This window comes from Crassostrea angulata, chromosome 9, assembly GCF_025612915.1.
Source record: "Crassostrea angulata isolate pt1a10 chromosome 9, ASM2561291v2, whole genome shotgun sequence".
Classification (NCBI taxonomy): Eukaryota; Metazoa; Mollusca; class Bivalvia; order Ostreida; family Ostreidae; genus Magallana; species Magallana angulata.
In genome coordinates, this window is record NC_069119.1 from 14663854 (window position 1) to 14684708 (window position 20855).

General features: G+C 31.6%; 1 protein-coding gene across 4 annotated transcripts in view; it reads right to left on the reverse strand.

The window, feature by feature from the left end:
• Nucleotides 1-16660, reverse strand: part of LOC128162942 (uncharacterized) — a 23834-nt gene extending 7174 nt beyond the window's left edge. For 2 of the 4 annotated variants that reach the window (XR_008240740.1, XM_052826374.1), the window contains exons 1-14: nt 16533-16643; nt 16395-16428; nt 10408-10623; nt 9934-10097; nt 8881-9028; nt 8386-8522; nt 7978-8113; nt 6377-6472; nt 2895-3034; nt 2112-2203; nt 1529-1613; nt 1061-1132; nt 583-678; nt 77-235 (exon numbers count right to left, since the gene is read on the reverse strand). Coding sequence is in view for 3 of the 4 variants with exons in the window: in XM_052826374.1 (XP_052682334.1) it covers nt 77-235; nt 583-678; nt 1061-1132; nt 1529-1613; nt 2112-2203; nt 2895-3034; nt 6377-6472; nt 7978-8113; nt 8386-8522; nt 8881-9028; nt 9934-10097; nt 10408-10567 (1485 nt within the window). In the remaining variant the exon portion in view is untranslated. Of the gene's footprint in view, nt 1-76; nt 236-582; nt 679-1060; nt 1133-1528; nt 1614-2111; nt 2204-2894; nt 3035-6376; nt 6473-7977; nt 8114-8385; nt 8523-8880; nt 9029-9933; nt 10098-10407; nt 10624-16394; nt 16429-16532 lie in introns of those variants that run through there. The other 2 variants (XM_052826375.1, XM_052826376.1) reach the window with 2 other exon arrangements.
• Between the last annotated feature and the right edge of the window lie 4195 nt (nt 16661-20855).

The window sequence follows — 20855 nt, forward strand, 5'->3', positions numbered from 1 at the left end:
TATCTCAAAACCATACCTATCCTCATGCATAACAGCCGAATTGGAAAAGAAAACGGGTACGACAATGTATACTTACATCGACAAATGCCCGTTGTACGTTCGTCATGATAGCGTTTTCAAGCGTTAAAGCGTAATTGAAAAGTCCATCAATGTCTTTTCTCTGGTAGCCAAGAAAACGTTGCTGTAAATTTACACCTGCTCCTTCTATAAAGTTTATTAACTCCTGGAAGTTTATCTGCAATTGGAAGCAAGAGTAAATTTTTGAAATTTACTATACCTTTTATTATCGAATATAATATTTCGTAATGTCTTGTTTTCGTCATTCTAAATTCTGCATTCTTAATTCAGGGACTTTGCAACCGTTTTGGTGTTTTTTACCCTGTTTTTTGCTTAAACTATACTGAATATATGTGTATTTGAACCATCTTGCGTCTTTAATAAATAAAATTCCAAGAAGAATATTTTTCTGAGGATATGAAAGGCTGTTTTTTTTCATTAAAGACTTTGTCCTAATTACATTAACATCTAACACAATTATTGAAATAATAAAAAAAAGATAATGCTAAACAGAACATTTTAAACCTCGCCATTTTTATTGCTGTCCAAAATTTTAAAGGCATCGTCCACTGTACAGTCTTTTCCAAAAAGCAATTCACTGCTCTTTGTAGAAAATTCCTCCTACAGAAAATAAAAAAAATAATTTCGTTTAAAAATGATATAATCTATTCTTTAAATTTGGAAATTTAATAAATATACTAATGAGTGCCCCCTACGGTAAATATTTTGATAAATAAATGCTTTATTATATAAATCTTTATAAAACGTTTTTGGTACATCAATATTCGTTAAATATCACTTTTTGAATTTCGTAGTTGAGTGGATCCACGAAATGAAATGTTCACCAAAATTGCAATTTCTAATAACACATTGTATTGATTTGATCATTGTACAATGTTTTACAGATCCCTAAAACTGTGATATCAAATCCACGAAAATTGATGACCACGAATATTAATGAAACCGAAGAAATAAACACTTGACCATTACAGTTCTGACTTACACATTCGAATGCTTCCTTTAATACCTTCCGACTTATTGTATGGTTTTTATGTAGCTCGTGTTTCCTCAAAACCTAAAAAAGAAAGTATGATTGTATATTATTTCCAAGAACATTCTCCATTTGTATTAAAGTAATCCAAAGTAGATCAAAACAGTATCATTTTTTTATATAGTTAGAAATCTGTTTCATTGCAATTCAGAAATGTTGATATATCGATCTTTTTTGTACTTGAGATATACCTTATACTTGATAGCTAAGATACAAATATGGTAATATACTGTTAAAAATAAATGATCGCACTTGCAACAGTTCTACAACCTTCAGCGTATAATGTTCGAAATGAATAGGTTATAGAAAACAGCAGACCCAATTGAAAGCGGCGTCTCGTTAAAAGTGAAATGGCCATTCATAAATTTGTCAAACAATTTGTAAAATATGTATTAAATACATAATCAGAATTGTAATTACTTTCATAAATTCCGCAACTGCCATAATAACTCGTCTGTGTTCTCGCTTAGCTATTTCTTGGTCTCTTTGTAGTTTCATTTTTTCTCTGTAATGTACATGTATCATAACAAAATCATAAACTCTGGACCTAGGATCATGAAGCAATCTACGACTTAAGTCAAAAATAGTACACTACCTTAATGTTTCTTAATTTATCACTGTCAAAATTGAAATGCTTTTAAAAGATCTTGGTTTAACGTCGTTCATTACAAATTTTAATTGTCTTTTTATGATAAACAATCATTTCATGAAATACTGAAATATTGACTTAAGTCTGAAATTGCCTCATGATCATGAAGCCAGGAATAACCTTGTATCTGTGCAGTGTGCTTATAATATACTACATACTACGCAATGAAATTTGTAAACAAATAATGAAAATGTTAGTTTTTCTCAGTGTGAAAAATAGGTTTCTAAACATAAACAATGTGTTTCTTCAATTTGTTTCTTCTGGTGCATATTTTGCAACATGCATAGTAATGTATATATTGAATACAGGATCAAGGTAATGAATGATTTATCTTATTACGCTTTCTGTTCTAACCTTCCTAGTTTAGTATTGGGGGTTGGATCAAGCTCAACTCCTAATCGTTGCTCACAGATGTATCGGAACAAGTCAGTTTCAGCGTCAGCGTACTGGAATACAAGAAAAAGATAAATGAAAATATTCCTGTGGAAATGTCCTTTTTTTTCTCTACATGTTATTATTGTATTTTGAGTTTTTTTGCTGGGTTTTTCTTTTCTTTCCTTATTTTTTTAAATTAATTTTGTTGTTGTTGTTGTTGGTGTAAATTGGCATTATACGTGTTTTGATTTGTTTGTTGTACTTTTTGTATTAAAATATCTATATTTATATCAATTATAAATAATAACAGTAATTGTTTTACGTAAACAAGATGATTTTTTGAATCTATGCCCTAATATGTACATGTAATAGATGTTTAAAACTTAAGAAAAAAAAAAGATGCTGTACCTTACCTAATTGTGTGAATAAAGTTATGTTTTGCACTTTTATTCTATTTTGAAAAGAGAAATAAAAGAGAAATATTATGCTTTAAAAAAATGTGTGATATTTTTTAAATGTAGTTAGAAATAATGAAAAATAGCACATGATGTCACAGTTTTTTTCAGACAGAATAAATGCCCGTAACCGTCGTCAAAAACTAAATAACTATAAGTAATACATTTAATGTCAAAATGTATAATTAAGGTCAGCATATAATGTGAATTTGATCTTGAGCGTTGGTTGTGTATACAGTTTTACATTTCATTTATTTTGCAATTACATGTAACAAAAACTGAAATAGAGGTTTGTTAACAGTCTTACCAGTATAAAGCCTAACGTTTTTTCTGGATCTTTATAGTCCCGAGCAAATCTGTGTCGCTTGTCTAGCACGTTCGGAAGATCATGTAATGGCTGAAGTTTTTCTAAAAAACTATCTTTTGAATCCATTGAGAGCCACCATCCTGTAAGTAGAGAACTTGTTCTATAGCTGTTTAATCGATCTCATACAGTGAAAAAATGACAATAAAAAACCGTGAACTCAAGTGTCTCAACAATGTCTCAACAATCCATAAAACAAAATATAAATTCAAAGCAGAGCAACACAGACCTCCAAATAGAGGTACGATCAGGTGCCAAGGAGGAGTAAGCATCCTCTGCTGACCGGTCACATCTGGCGTGCGCCCAGTGTCATTTCGGTAAAAATGTTATTATGGGGGAAAATGTCGGATATTGGGGAAAATATCATGATCGGGAAAAACGGAGAAAAATCAATCAATGGACAATTCGGTATTCAATCAACAGTCCATAGCAGAGCAATCACGAACTTCTGGAAAACCCAGAGGCAGGATCAGATGCCTAGGAGGAATAAGCATCCTCTGTTGACCGGCCACACCCACCTTGTGCTCTTTGTCGTAATCGGGAAAAAAACAGAAAAGTCCGTAGACAAGTAGGTGATTAATTATGGTCTAACAATTAGTATAAAAAACGTCAATCAGCATGCGACTCAGTGGGAGATTGTATTTGCTGACAAGGTTGTTGTATCGACCATAGAGCTATCGAAAAGATGACTTCAAATGAGACTGTAAATAGTCCTGTATTTTCAACTTGTTTGTCAGTAGCCTGCTTCGCATTAGAAACTGTTCATACGAAGAGCATGCCCTTGCGTATCGAATTAACTGAGAGACAATACACCATATGCAGGTGATTAAGGTATATTGTTTCATTTTCATGCATATTAGCTTGAACGGTATATATGTAAGGAAATAGGTTATATATTTGCAATGATGTTTTTAGCACATATAGTTCAAAACAAGAAGAATTAATCTTTTCTCCACTATCAATAACTGGTAATGTTGATTTTCTGTTCTGTGAAACCATTTGAACAGCTGACTGATAATCACTTTTATTGCACTGTAAAAATCAAAGTTTAATTGAAGGAAACATTAGTATATCTTGGTTTATCGGTTGATAGAATTGCTCACATCATATTTAGATTTAATGTGATGTGTTCATTATTGTTACAAATTATTATTTTACCCCATTATTTTCAAATCATGTAAAATAAGATTTTGTAAATATACACAGTCATATACATGTAAGATTTGAAATTGTCAAGTAAAGTAATATTAATTTAAATTTTCAAGATTATAATAAAATGTTGACAAGTTTCACCTGATATCAAATTTTGATATAGAATATTCCATTTATATATGAGCTTCTGTCTGTCTATGTTGCATACATTTTCACAATATGCCCATATGAATTTTATTTTTCTACCTGTAGCTTCTTCAAATCATCCTTTTATATGGGTCATTCTTATATGTATTAAGTAATAGTACCAGTAATATCATTTTGTTTTTTTAATACAGATTTTTCAAACCTCCAAGAGATGAGAACATCATTGGTATGTGTTAACGAGGTCATTCTTAATACAAGACACAATGCGTAGAAATATAAGAATTATGTAAAAAAAAAAACCAGAAACCATGAGTGATGAAGAGAATTAAGTGCTAATTATCGTTTCTCTTATGTTCATTATGATAAAGCCTTTCCCGATTGATAACTTGGATCATTTATTTTGTAATTTAAGGACAACAATATTTATTTGAACATTTATGATATAATATTAAGACAATTAATTAGCAACACAACATATCCTGAAATATGAAGCTGGACCACACCAGTGATGATCTACCATTTATTATTTATTACATTTACTTGGATTTGAAAACCATTTCTGAAACTCCAAAAGTCATGAATAATTTGGACATATAATGCATACAATTAAGAATAATTTTTGTAAAAGAATATATATTATGATAAATGCATATGCTATAAGAAATACATTTGATAGATATCAAAAGTTGTTTATACTGACCAAGTGCAGTAATGACGTTTGTAATGGCGATATACTGTTTACTGTTCATGTGGAGTAACTGATATTTAAAATATATGTCTTATGTTTATTATTATGTTTAATTTTATGATTTTATAGTATATCAAATCATCATTTCTGTCTATCACTTTTGTCTGTCCATCCATTTATCTGTCTGAAGTCTGTTTTATTTTATAACCCTGATGAGGTTACTGATGTAGATCAAGTTCAGATCATCATTATGACGTTTATACACAACAAGCCTCACAGAAAATATTAGTCCTTTTAAATGACGGAGTTTTTGAATGAGTTTTGAATGTATTGTTGAGTAAATTTTGTATTTTAAATACTTTTTGAAATGATTTTTGTGAATAAGAATATGTGTTGTTATATATACTAGCATAAATACCTTATCCAAATTTTTATCATTTTTACATGAAAAAAATAAACATATCCTAGTTAGCCCACACCAATATAATTTCTTGCTTGGCGGACATTAAGTGGAAAAAGGGTACGAACGGGCGTGCGATTAAATAATAAGATTATTATTTTTTGTGGCCGAAATTTTTACCAAAACCGAATCGAATAGTTTTAAACACGTTCGGTTGCATTGGATTTCCGGATAAACCTTAGAATGATCTTGTGGTATTTTTAGGAAACCCAAGCTATCAGTTATGGATATTATGAAAGAACGTGAAATACCCTAATGTAGCGGTCTTGTTGACGTTTCGTTACATGACATTTTGTTTTTAATTGTAGGTCTTAAACGTATCCGGTTGAATTGCTTTTTAGGATATGAATTAGATGAGTTTGTGGTGTTTGTGAAAATCTCTTGCAATCTGTGATGAATATTATAAGTTTAAAATAGCTGTTTTGCTGTTTACGTGTCGGACATCATTTTTTCAAGGTTATAAGTAAATAATGCAAATATTGTGAAAGGAAATAAAGCCTATTTTAAACCGGGCTCTGCTTGGATCACGTCTACTGAACTTGAAGGTTCTTTGGCAGATATTCTAGTCAATAGGATTTATGGTTTTTTAAAGCAGCTTAAGACAGGGAACCGATGGAATCGAGTCGTTTTAAAAAACACATCCGAAAAAAAACATTTGCTCTACGCTTTTCAACAAATACGGTCATGGTCGAGTATTTACTTACTACCACAGAATGAAGCTCTGCCATTCAGTCAACTGAATGGTAACTGAATGGTCTGGAAAGGTGACTGAATGGCATAGCTATGCCTAGAGCCACCTTTTAGTTACCTTTTAGTAACATTTTAGTTGACTGAATGGCAGGGATTCATCCTGTATACATTACACATTTTTGACATGAACAGCTGAACATTTTAAACACGGTGATGTCAACGACTTAAATACTGATGCTGAAGTTTCTTATAATAGAGAATATAAAAACAGTATATAAACCAACTAACCGTCAAAGCAGTGAATTGGATAGTTACAAATGACTCCCCCATCAACATACAAGTTTGTTTCTCCGTACGATTTGTAATTTGTTGCTTGGAAAAGTCCTATAACACAAAAATGATAACTAATGTAAAAGCATGTTGATACTTGTAACTACATTATCTATTTTATCTATCTATCTATCTATCTATCTATCTATCTATCTATCTATCTATCTATCTATCTATCTATCTATCTATCTATCATCTATCTATCTATCTATCTTTCTATCTATCTATCTATCTATCTATCTATCTATCTATCTATCTATCTATCTATCTATCATATTTTTGTTATATGTTTTACAGACACACGCATACACACTCACACACACACACATATATATATATATATATATATATATATATATATATATATATATATATATATATATATATATATATATATATATATATATATATATATATATATATATATATATATACATACATACATATATAAAATTATATATATATATATATATATATATATATATATATATATATATATATATATATATATATATATATATATATATATATATATATTGAAACACAATAAAATCCACAGTGGTCGGCGAGTTATAGATAAAAATTAAATAAGAAAACACGAAAAACGTTCAATATAGCTTAAGCGCTTTCATATTAAAATCTTCAGAAGCTATATAATGGTAACATAGTAACGTGACGTCAAAAAACTTGAATGTTGAACGGCAATGTCTTTTATGACGTCATAATGATGTCATTTGACATGACATGTGACACTAAGAATGTATTATATGTTATAACATGTCCAGGCTGCAACGAGTACTATATTGGGGAAACAAGCAATCCACTTCGGGCCCGTGTGCGTGTACATAAACAACACATAAACACCCCGGGATATCGACAGATACCGTTAAGTGAGCATTTTGACACTTGCGGCAATTAACAGTTTAGAATATTTCCATTTTATAAACTGTTGAGTGACAGTAATGTGCAAAGAAGAGAAAAAGAAAAACATTTCATCCGTATTTTTAAACCCAAATTGAACTGTTTGTAATAATAATGTATTGAATTGTATGTTATCTAATATGTTGCAAATTATATTTTTTCCGCTAAATCTAGCTATGACGTCATAAAAGACATTGCCGTTCAACGTTCAAGTTTTTTGACGTCACGTTACTATGTTACCATTATATAGCTTCTGACGATTTTAAAATGAAAGCGCTTAAGCTATATTGAACGTTTTTCGTGTTTTCTTATTTAATTTTTATCTCTCTCTCTCTCTCTCTCTCTCTCTCTCTCTCTCTCTATATATATATATATATATATATTTTCTGACAAATAAATTTCATATGTATAATCTGAATATGGAACTACATCATTTTTAATATAAAAAAAACACCAGAGTCAAACAATAATATAATTATGTTTTCTCCTTTGTTATAAACATAATTCAATGATTTTGGGTGTTATTATATTCGTATTCATATAAGAATTAACAATTATCATCACCATCCCAGCAAGAAACAAAAAATAAAAAAACAAGAAACCAAATAAAGAAACAACTCAAAATAGCATCAAATTACCTGGCAATGACATAGACATCCGTACGGCTAATCTTATTGGCATATCAGGTGTAGTCTTCACGTGACAATATTCTTCTTTCATACGGTTTACATTAGTCACGATAACACACAACTCTATTCCAGTCTTTTTGAAATGCTAGAAATTATAAATGCACACATGAAAGCTTGCTGTTAACAAAAGCAAAATAATACTTAGTTGATTAAAACAAAGTAGAACCGTCCAAAAAGAAAAAAAAATGCATATTCAGACATGTTAGCTTTAAATTTTAAAAATCATTATTTTAGATTTTATGCATACTTTTCTACTTCAATAAGTTTGTTTAAATTGATGTCTTTTGTCATGTTTGTGCAGCCTATACTTTTAATTAAACTCTCATAAAACCATAAACAACAACTAAATCAAAGTACCTCTTCAAAGGTAACGTCTATGTTTCCCATCTTTTTTTCCAACAGATCTCCGAACCACTTGTAGAATTTTTTAGCAGGATTACAGCCGTATCCCAACAGAAGATTTGGCAGATAACTGAGTCTTCCAAACCTGGAATCTGACAAGAAAATGTTTTATAAAATATATCATTAAGTCAATTGTGTCAGGTTAAAAAACAAGGGTGAACACACTATCCCATTAACAGGTAGGGGAGAACTATTCATTATTATATAAAAAAACTTTTATTCATTATTTGGCTTTACGTTACTCAAAACTATTTTCTTAAAGTTTATTGTTGGAAATGGCTGCCGCGAAATTAAAAACAAATACATGATTGTATACTAATCTTTGATATTCTAAGAATGTATGATCTATGACAATTATTCGAAGATAACTAACCGATTAAGATATTTCACATGTATCTGCATTATATTTTATTTGAAGTAAAGTTAAACTAATTTAAAATCAATATTTACCTAACAGAATTAGAGACAGGTCTTGAGTTAAGAAGTCTTGGAGATCTTTTGAATTGTATCCCACGGCCAAAAGGGCAGCTGTCATTGCGCCTGCACTTGCTCCGGCATACCGTTTGATCTGTTTGATAAGTCCAAGTTCTTCCAAAGCCTACAGAACGAATTGAGAACACAGTGTATGGTTTAAAAGTAATTAATACAGTTTTATGCAATATACACTATAGAAAGAACCGTTATAAATTTACATTAGGCAAATGATAAAACCCTTCACTGTCGTAGAACTCAATATCGTATCCCCTGCTCAATTAAATTCTAACAGCAGCCACGTGGAGGTCATGTAAGTTCAATAGATAATACGAAATAGTCATCCCTTTGAGCACTATAACGTCATTTTTATAGTAATATAACGTCAGGTTTTTTATCATTTGGAAACTTGTAAATTTGTTATGGAACGTTGATTTCTATTGTTATATAAATGGTTTGCCATTTATAAAAAGACTATCTATGATATATAATCATTACAATGTTTGTATTTGATCTGATATGGTTTATCCGTAATCAGTGTATTCCATCTGGAGAGAGAGCGGAGTTCAAGCCCCATATAGAATTTATTGACCACATATAAACCATATTAGGTCAACTTCAAACAATGTACCTAATCATATAACGAGGTATCAACATTTGATAACCAAACAAAAATGACTTTTGTCCCCATGAATATTATTTTTAGTATCTTTTTTTTCGTATCAATCTTATAAAACAAATATCCTTGATCCGCTCACGTACATCGTTAAAAAAGAGTTATTTAGGATCTTATTGGATATGTTAGGTCGTGTATCATTACTGCAAGGCAAAATATTTGGTGACTTTCTGCCAGGTGATAAAATATTTTTTTCTTTACTACATCTTTATTATCTAATTTTTGTAAAGAATAGTCTAATAAACCTATAAAACACGCTTATATCTTTTTTAAATACAAATTGAGTATGACTGAAATGTGGATACATGTACACAATAGGAACATCATTACAAAGCAAAATACCGATATTCTCTTACCTTAATAGCTCCCGCGTACGCATGACCCTTGCTACCACCTCCTTCAAAGACAAGGTTCTCGAATGGGTAGCTATGGTCTTTCGGATCAATACTCATGACTTTCAATTCTATTCCACATAGAACGGATGGCTTTCTGTCCGTATTTCGATCGAAATTGGATATGGCTAGAAAAAAAGAAACCAGTATTTTAAATTAGTGACAAGATTTTTAAAAAAAATAGTGACGAGTGAGAAATAAGTAGTACTTTGAAAATGACAAAGATATAATTCATTAACAAGTGATCTTGAAAAAGAAATGTGGGATTATTATAAATATTTACTTATTTTTTAGGATAGCAATGAAAAAAGACTTCTTTGATTAACAACGTTTTGCAGAATTTTTACGGCCGAACGAAACTTTTTTACCTTGTTCTAACGGTACTGAACATGTATTACATGTTAAAGCAATAATCGTGAAAATATGACAACAAATAACCTGGCTCTCTGGTAGAATCGGTAGAATCATCATCATTTTCCGCCTTTTCCTCATTTTTCTCAAACTGTTCCTGGAGATAACGTTCCCTAGCTTCTATAATTTCTTTGTTTCGTACATCTACGGGATTTGTCTCGATTTGACTTCCAAAGTAGTTCCCCATTTTCTTTAGATGTCACACCAACTTTAATAGTTTTGTGTTCTAAATTTGATCCATATCTTAAATAAACAAGAAATATGAAAAAAAGTGTTGATGGGGTACGGTATCACAGTGCCGACAAGACCTTTTCTTTAGAGATCACACCAACTTCAATATTTCTGTGTTCTAGATCTGATTCATATTATAAATTAACCAAAAATATGAAAAAAGTGTTGGTGGGGTTCCAGTATTACAGTGCAGTGCAGCACAACCTAACACCAGAACAGACACCATGTAAACCTCGGGTTTAATTTCGGAACTTACACGGGGTTTACTATGGGTCTGCTTGTTCAAATTGTGCGTCAACTCTGAGTTTACTTTGGGTTCACTTGTGGTTTACTTTAGGATTGTCTTGAGTATTTTGGGGGGTCCACTTTACGCGCAAAAGTGTGACACAGACCCGTCTTTACTTACCATCTCACCACCTGTAATTCCCACCCCTTGTATATTACGAATATACATATAGTGTCTGCTTTCAGAGGCATACTTCTAATCGAGGTTTAATATAGGTCCACTCTGGGTTTACATTGGGTCTACTCGGGTTTAACTCCGGATCTGCTCTAGTCAATCCGGAGTAAACCTCCAAGCAGAACCCGAAAGTAACTGAAGGTTTAGTTTGGGTCTACTTTCTGTTAGGTTGGGTCTGATTGGTTCTTCATCATTTGAGGATGTAAAGCCTTAATACATTTTGCATTAAGTGAAGCATTGGCCACGGATATTTAATTGTACTTATCGTTTAATCTACTAAATATTATGCCACTGCATGTTGATAAACACGGTCCACCGAATCAATAAAAGAGAAAAAATCTTCATTGGAAATTAACAGTCTAAAATCATCTTTTTTCAGTTTGCATTGGGCCATTGTTATTCATCGGTTCAATGTAAAAGAATTTTATAAAGTGTCAGCGGGCGAATTTAAGCCTGGGCAAATACCAATGTTCCAAGTTACATATGTATCTCTTTAGTAAACAATTTTGTCTGGGCAAATTTAAGTCGGGGCAAAACCATTTGCAAGTGCTGAAGGGCGATAATAATACGGGGCAAAATAACCCTGTATACAGTATTTGTTGTGTCAAAATTATGACAAAACAAGCGAAAATCTATGTTTAATCACTGGTCAAAAGACTTAACCCAGCTCTGCAGAATAAAAGCCAAAAGTTAACTCCTGGTTAAGCAATTTACCCAGTGGTTATCTTTTGAGAACTAGAGTTTAACCACTGGTCAAAATTTAATCACTGGATAAAAGATTTGACCAGTGGTTAAAGTCAATTTAATTTAGTGTTTTGGGCAACCCGGTCCAGGTATAATTTATTTAAAAAAAAGATTATTATTACCTTTTAAGGGAAATCTGCTTACACTTTCAATTTTGTCAATATATTTCTGATGCCTTTGTGTCAGGTTGAGACAAACGTTAAAGGACATAAATTTAAAAACCCGTGAATGTAATGAAAAAAAATAGAACAAAATTATGAATATTTTTTCTCTGAAAAATCTCGGTTTCCATCATAGTGTATCTTATAATTTAGGCCTGTGAAAAAAAAACTGAAAAGGAAGTAAAATCAAACATGATAAAGACTGTTAACATAAAGTTCAAAGGTTACACTCGAAACATACTCAAATCATACAACTGCATGAACAAGCAACGCTGCTGGGTTTTACACAGAAACAAATAAACGATAGATAAATATACTCTGAAAGTAGTTTTTATACACATATTAATCAATTAATTAATTAAACAGTAAAGTGGTTTGAATCAACTTATTGGTCAACATACCAGACGAATGTAGCCTTAAGTATTAAGCAATGTCTTTGAATTTTTACTTCCTAATCTGCATAATGCTCCTGACGGTTTACGTCTATTTGTATCAAACGACCTATATTTTTACACGATACTGTGGTTTCATTAATTTTCGTGGGTATCAATTTTCGTGGATAAAGTGAAAATCACAGTTTCAAGAATACTTAAATTCGTGGCAAATGATCCTATCAATACAAAATGTTAGTAGAAATTGTAATTCAATGAATATTTAAATTCGTGGATAAACTTAAAAACGAAATCCACGAAAATTGGTATTCAACGAATATTGATGAAACCACAGTAGCTAATCACGTCTACGTTGGCCTTTTAAAAACCATTGTGTGAGAAAAAGTTATTTTGTTTTATATTTGTCCTATCGATTTTCAAAATTCTATTTATTTTTGGGCAAACATTACAGCAAAAACAAAAAACAAAAAACAAAAAAAAAACAGACAAACAAAAGACGGAGCAATAGCAAAAAAAATGTTAAAATTTAAGTTTACTCAATATTACATATTTTTGATCAAATTTTACACAAAAACCCAAATCGCAACTTATCGGGTCTTCCTGACGTGCTCGGAGATACACCTCAAATGGAATATTTTTATATTACCGGATGTTATAATTTTATACAAAGTGGGGTCGCTTACAATTAAAATAAGTATATTACACTACAGCCAACGCAGATCCCGTATTTTCCCGCGACACCGTGATGGTGTTTTAATCCTTTCCGCGATACACCGTCGCGGTATTGTAATCGCGGTGATCGCGTGGCCACGATTTTACCGCGATGGTGTAAGACACCGTAACACGCGTGTTATCAGTATCAGGGATTAAACCAAGAAGGAGAAACAAGCGCTGTTTTAATTATTGTTAGAATTTAGATATAAAGATCGTTAGAAGAAAAATTCATCATTTTCTTTGAATTGTTTTTAACAAAAACTTCTAGAAAACTATTGTTACATGTATTTTTTTAATGTTGTTCAAGAGTCCCAAACATAGCAATGTATTACGCAAGTCATGCATATAAGTGTACTTGAAAATTAGTAATATTTTATTTTAAAGTATTATTTTTTTGCATATTATGAGTTGAAAATATGCCACAGATTTAAAGAAGACAAATATTGCGCGATGTACTATTATAAAGTCCATACCGTAGGCATCAACTCAACTTGACGAAAGTATGTTTTCCCCTCAATCTGACTCTTATTTAACTCATTAAATATTTTCCGGCCTCTCTCTCTCTCTCTTTTGTTTTAAATAAATCAGATTATATATACATTTAGGACGATCGGTGCTAATTATAGTCTATGCAACGGTATGGTCAATCATGGAACAATTATCACCTTGCAGGACTAGTGTAGTGTGTTCTCCGAACGCCTACTCCTCAATTAAAAATAATAATTGGTCAAGGCAATTATGGGGCCCTCTAAGGGAACACAGGTAGACTTTACCTGTATATACTTTAGTTCACAGGTAGACGACATTGTGTTATTTTTAATTTAAAAAAATAAAAAGATGCAATAAATAGTGCTAATGGCTGCATGTACCTGAAATTATATTAAAAATACCATATTTTTTTAAAAAACTAAATGGTTCAGTGACATAAAATAATCATTAAATATTATTTTAAAAAATAGAAATAAAATATCTTTCTTAATTTTTAAATTGACATCTTAACAAAATAAAACATTATATCTTAAGGTATAATTATGATAAAAAATCACTTTCTTCAACGAATTTGTCCTAGCTGTGAATAAATGAACGACATAAGCTTAAATATTTTTTAATAACAAAGTCATAAAACCATGTAATTGAACATCATTATGGTAAAAAAAATCACTGATATTTTTTACATATTTGTTTTGAAATCAATTACTGTAAAGATGTTGAACTGAACTCATCTAAGCTGTAAATAGATAGATCCTCTGGAGGTGCACTACATCTGGGTGTTCCGCCAGTATCTCAACAGAGAACGACATCCCCACAGGTTTTGGACAACAGCAACACACCCATGCAGCGGACCACACTGAAGTCGCCAAACAAATTATGACAGCCATCTCCATAAGATGTACAGATGAAGTTAGGCCCATCCCCTCCATTTTCAGCGAAGAACCCAACAAACTCCGAGACAACGAATGGGGCGACACCAGCAGAGAGCTCATCGAGAGGCTGCTTTCAACACCGCCAGGTCATCACTCTACAGAGCCCGCAGGAAACAGACACCACCACTTCCAAAGACTACAGCAGACATCAGACTGGAGGGGAAATGGACAGAGACAGAGACGGACAACCATTCCTTTTACTAGATAACATCTTCCAGAACAACACGATACTTGCGTTTGCGACAACATACAACCTTCAAGACCTTGCTGCCTCCGAGACCTTCTTCTGCGATGGAACCTTCTACACCTGCCCCACCCTCATCGACCTTATGACCTACGCAGATTCAGCATCGGAACTTCTTCATTGACATAGTGACATTGAACGTGAAAGGACATTAAGACAGACTCAGTGCCCATATTAGTATCTGTGTAAATATTGTTTATATATATTGGTATAAATTATACTTTTTAAAACTTTTTGTCATTTTAAATTGTTATTTATGTTTTAGACATCCATGTATTTATGAGTTTGTTATAAAACAGTTCTTAGTGTCAAAATAAAAAGAAAATTGTATATAAAATGTTATGCAATTTTAAAACATTATTTTATTGAATTACATGTAGTGCTAATAAATTAAATAGATATATTAAAATTGATTCAATGTTTTCTTTTTATTTATGCAACAATTTAAATTATAAAGACATTAAAAATTTAACAAAAATGACAAACTATTGTATTATTTTCATTCAAGAAAACACAGGTAAAGTCTACCTGCGCCCCTTTAGAAGGCCCCAAAATTGCCCAGTATAATTGAATAATGATAATTGGGCAGTAGGCGTTCGGAGAATCAGCCGACGCGGGACCCGTGTAACGGGATTTTCTTCAGGTGACACTAGTGGCTGATTCTCCGAACGCCTAATGCCTTGACCCATTTAAAAATGACAAAGTAGTTGTTAAAATTAGGTAACGCTTGCATATGTGTATGAAAATAATAAAAAAGTATCGTCTAGACAGGCTTGTTTTCTAAAGTCTAGTATGGTTAATAGTGGTATTATTTATGCTTCATCGAATTTTTAATGTAAAAAATTGAGTTAGTAGCAAGATACAGAGTTTTTAATTTCTTGGTTTGTTTTAAACAAAGGTCGATTCATGTTATTGTATACTTAAGTGTTGCAATGTTTAACAGAGTGGTGTTTTTGTTGATAATACTATTTAAGAACACATTAAATCAGTTTATCTAATTCCCACAATTCAATTTGTCAAAGAAATGGAATCACCTCACTTTGCAGTATTTGTAAACAATTAAAAGAATCGAGCTTTCTTTGTTTATAATTGCCTAAAACGAATTCGTTCCTCTTTCTCTTTAAAAGCATGACCTCAAATCGTAACTAGGTTCCTTTAAAATATGAAGAGACTAAGTGCAATGGTTTTGAAGTATGTGGCATATGAATAGACTCTATATAATTGTTTTGAAGCATACCACAAAACATGCTATTGAACAATAATGCTGTCTCGCCGACCAAGGTTAAATTGATTTTGTGTCATGTTTCGAACAATGATACAGACTTTAACACACGGTTAGTACTACAATACTGTAAATATGAAAAGGTGAGGCTTGAGAGGGAAAACCGGACTAGCATGAGAATAAAAATAATGAATATGTAATCAAGCAGTAAGGAAATCCAAAAGACAACCGTTTAGTTTGACAGATTTATTAAATGTTTTAAAGCATTGACCTATAAACAAAGAAAAATATAATTGACAAAATACAATTTTGCATGTACTTTTAATATGTTTTAGTTTCAATTTTTCGTTGACAATAAGCAATCGTTACTACAGTATTCATTTTTTAGGAGTGTTTTGTAATAATTTATTATTAGAACTTACAAACAAGTTTTAGAAATCAATATGGCAAGTTTACCTGCAAAAAATACGATAAATTATAAACCTTTCAATTAAAATAATATGCGCTATTCGCTATCATGGTAGCAAAGAAATATATTACTAAATATAATAATAACATACCACAAGATGCAGCTAATATACGCTGGATTGTCCGACGTCGTTAAAAAAAAATGCTGCCCATTTTAACTTAGTTTAAACGGTTAATTATACTAACAGAGAATCTTCATTGGATGATAATACGAGCCAATGAAATTAAAGAAAATTTAAATAAAATTTTAGAAGAATAATATTTAAGAATATACTGCACAAAACGAAAATAAAAAATTCAAAAACGAATAAATACATAGGAAAAAGATAGTAATAAATCTGTTCTGTTCTACCACGTATGTCTTGTGCTAAGTTTTAACGAGTTGACAGCAGGAGGAAGGGAGCAAGCAAGGGATTGTGTTATCCGGATTTAGGTCGTTTTGAACACTGCCCGGTACCACTACATGTCATTCGTACATAGTTTTGTAAAGGTTAACCTTAGAAAGCTGGTTTACACCAAAAATAATTGCTGGAAGAGCATGCACGTTGAACAATGACTACCTACGAAATCAGAGTCAAGACTGGAGATCGAATGGGATCCGGAACTGATGCCAATGTGGAAATAGTTCTACTTGATGGCTCTAGAAGACAAACAAAACCTGCCTTTCTAGACAACCGGTTAAGGAACGATTTTAAGGCCAACAAGTTTGATGTCTTTACAATTAATGACGACACATATATATACCTGAAGTTACAGAAATCAAGATACGAAGAGATCAGGCCGGATTGTTCTTGGTATGTTGAAAAGATAGAAGTGCTAAACTGGAAGAGTGGAGCTGCCCCGGTTTTTCCTATTCTTCGTTGAATTTGTCCTTCTGTGTTCTTTCCCAGTGAAGAAATCAGAGAAATTCAGAGCATAAACTGAAGAAAACGTTGTATGGATATAAGTAAAAGGTCCCCGGTTTACCGGTTCAGGTTAATATTTAATAATTTTCGTTAATTCTGATTTTGCATAATATTTTTAACGGAAACTAATTCATTGACCTAACAATAAACTGATTTGCTAAATCGAATAAAATGTTCGGTATGAATAATGGAATTATACTTTTTTGAATTCTGATGGTTTACATTTGGCTTCTTCAAAATATTTTGAATAGCTATTCAGTATCATTTAATATGTGTATTAACTTTTAGTTCATTCGATTGTTTTTGTCTGATTAAAAAGGTCCCTAAGGGTGATAATTTTTTTTAAATTCTGGAAAGGTAAGGTACAGTTATGAAGAATATTGCTAGTGTAATAAGTTTTTGTATTTGCTAAATTCTGTATGTTATAGACCATTTTAATACCAATTTAATAACATTTGTTTATTAGTTTAAACAGCTTTAATTGCTATATAAATATTATATGTAATATTATTGAGACGCATATTAAATTTCATAACGTAATATTATTTAATACAGATAATCTAGCGCTCTGAGTGTCTTCCTTTAATTGCACCTGGTACAGGTAGCTGTAAACAGTTAAGTGATTATATGAGCTATCGCATTTTATTAACAAGCAATTGCAAGACCTGCAAATAATGACTTAAGTTTGTTTAAAAAAATAACAGGTTATGATCTACACATATTTGCAGTATAGCATACTTGTTAGAGCGTTAAATAGATGTTTGACATGCAAAACGATACACTTTGTGACAAAGATGCCAAAGATGGCTTACATATTTTTAGTAAACTGAAAGACGGTATTTTTCTAAAGGAGAGGAAGTACATGTTGCTAACAAATTAGGATAATCCCAAACACCCAAACACTAATGAAATATTCATTTATTATGAATTTCTTTAACTTAGAGTTATTTAATGTATCCTTGATGTCGCCCTTTTATTTTGAAGATGCACAGTGCATTTTGAATACGATTTTACAAATTATAAAGCATTTGCAATCATTTGAAAACCCCTTTTAAATTAAAAGACAATGGCTTTAGGTCTTAACCACTTCAACATCCAAATGTATTTTTTTATCACGGCGTCATATTGTTTGAAACATTTACCTATACTACATCAACGCTTGATTAGTCTGTCATTTATGTCCTTAATGAAATTTATAAAATTAAATACATGTACTGCAAATTTTAATTTGTAGCGTTATCACAAACAAAGCCACTACAAAATGTAAATATGTCACTATGAGTACTAATGAGTATTCGGTTTGATACATTCTTAGTTGCAAGGTATACCTAGTTTACCAAAAGGGTTGTCTCCTGTAAATATACAAAAAATAGGCGAACAGAAATGGTGAAGGGCGCTTCGATCACTTTTTGTTCATGTGCCGGTTTTGAGTTGTCTGAAGCATCTTATCTTTTAGTCACCTTTCAATTAATTTTAATGGCTTAGCTTTAGAAGGTCTCATAAAAATCACAAAAGTATGCTTCGTGTTAACTTAAGAGACACATAAAGTTTACTTTGAAAAACATAACCTCATATTTAGAACGTATGTGTGGTCTTGGTTATAGAAAGCCACGTGAGAAATAATGGAGGCAGATGATAAAAATTCGTGTAATTTAATTTTGATTCTTTTATCTTGAACTAGACTTTGAGCAGTGCGTGCACGGGTTGACATTGGATATGATATCGGTCATTTACGAAATAGATACATCGACACACCGTATTCTTGATATTTACATAACCAAGCTTTAAACCTAAAAAAAATTTATTAATTTTATTACCCTCTACTTCGTTAGAAAAATCTAACTGAGTCTCGGGACAGGCCTTTACCACAGTAAAAACGCCTCCCATATACCCGTAATAAAGCAAAAACTTGCAGAATCGCTCCGAAACGATTTTGGAGAAAATTAATGAATCTGAATTGGAAATAATAGTCAAATTGTTTATAACAAACCATTCTGAGGCTGTAAATACATTTCATCTAAAAATTAAATTCATATTAATAAAGAATTCAACACTTTTTCGCCAACGTTTTTTACGCGCTTCGAATTTACACACCATTTTGACATTCGGAACTCTCGGGATTTTTTCTATATTAAATGCACTGAGTTAGAGTTATCCTCCGTATTTCCATTGATAAACAGAACATAATTATGACAAATTTTCAATGAAAATTTACACGTATTTGTAATATAGTTTCTAAGTTTATCAATGCAAATTGCGGAAACCTAAACTAAAGATCCTCTCGTGATTTAGCATGAATGTAATGTGCGTGTGCAAGATTGTAAAATCCTTAAAATCAAGATGATTTTAGAATTTTTTAAAGGAATTTTCGTTGATTATTAATTACCGAAGCTTGATTGAGAAAAAAATAAAAACAAATTGGTAGTCTTCAAGTACCAGTGATGTTTAAAATATATAAAACAAAAGAGAGTACTCTTCTGATTTATCGGTATTAAAGCCCAAAATTTCGAGTCTATTATTTTAACATAGTAGTATAGATTTTAGGACTTTTCTGGTGACTATTCAGAAACATTTGGAGATCCAAAGGTAAGCATCTTAAATATCTATTGTTCGTTGAATGTGTAATGACATGTAGAATACATATTTGATTTGATCTTTTATCAAAATTATGATCTACAAGTTTGCTGTTGAATAGGAAATGGAGCACTGGAAAAGTAACGAGAACTTATTTGGCAGCGTTTAAACAGTGTTACTTTAATTTTCATTCGTTTTTGCACAGAAATACCCTCCAAGTAATAATTGCACTTTAAAAGTATTTTATTTATTCATTATTCTATTAAACAGACGACGCCATACATTGCACTTTTATTGTGATCGGCTTCGGTCGATCACAGTTTTCTCCCGACGAGGCATCTTGGAAATTTTACTATTGGCACGCGCATTGCGCCTCGCACTACTTTGTTAACTATGCAATGACAGTGTCATTTATATCTTCAATTTCATGTAGATTTTTAAACTATATCATTCAAATTCGATTTATACAATTACAGCAGAATACAACCAATCATGTTTGCAATGCTATTTTTGTCTTTGCAATCATTGTACAGTCCCACGTGCCGATAACCCTGTTCCTTGTTAACGGTTCTGTGAAACTCATCCCCGTAGCTTTCCAACTTTTCCAACAGAGAGGACTAGAAATTTCCATAAGATTTCTTCAAACCATTGTTTTGCATCGTATTGTAATACATGTAGTGATCACTCACGTTAATGATAATTTTTTCCAGGTTTTTAACCAATTGATCCACCGTACACCTGGCTTTTTGCCAAAATGCGGTACAATGTTGCAGATTCAAATTATCATCAAGCTTTAACCCACTTAGGTACTGATTTTGATATCAAAATAAAATATCTAGAAAAACTAATTGGACTATCGATGTTTAATCTAGTAAATAACACTGAAACACTATGCACATGTAAAAGCATTTTGTTTCCTTGTATTCAGGTCGCATG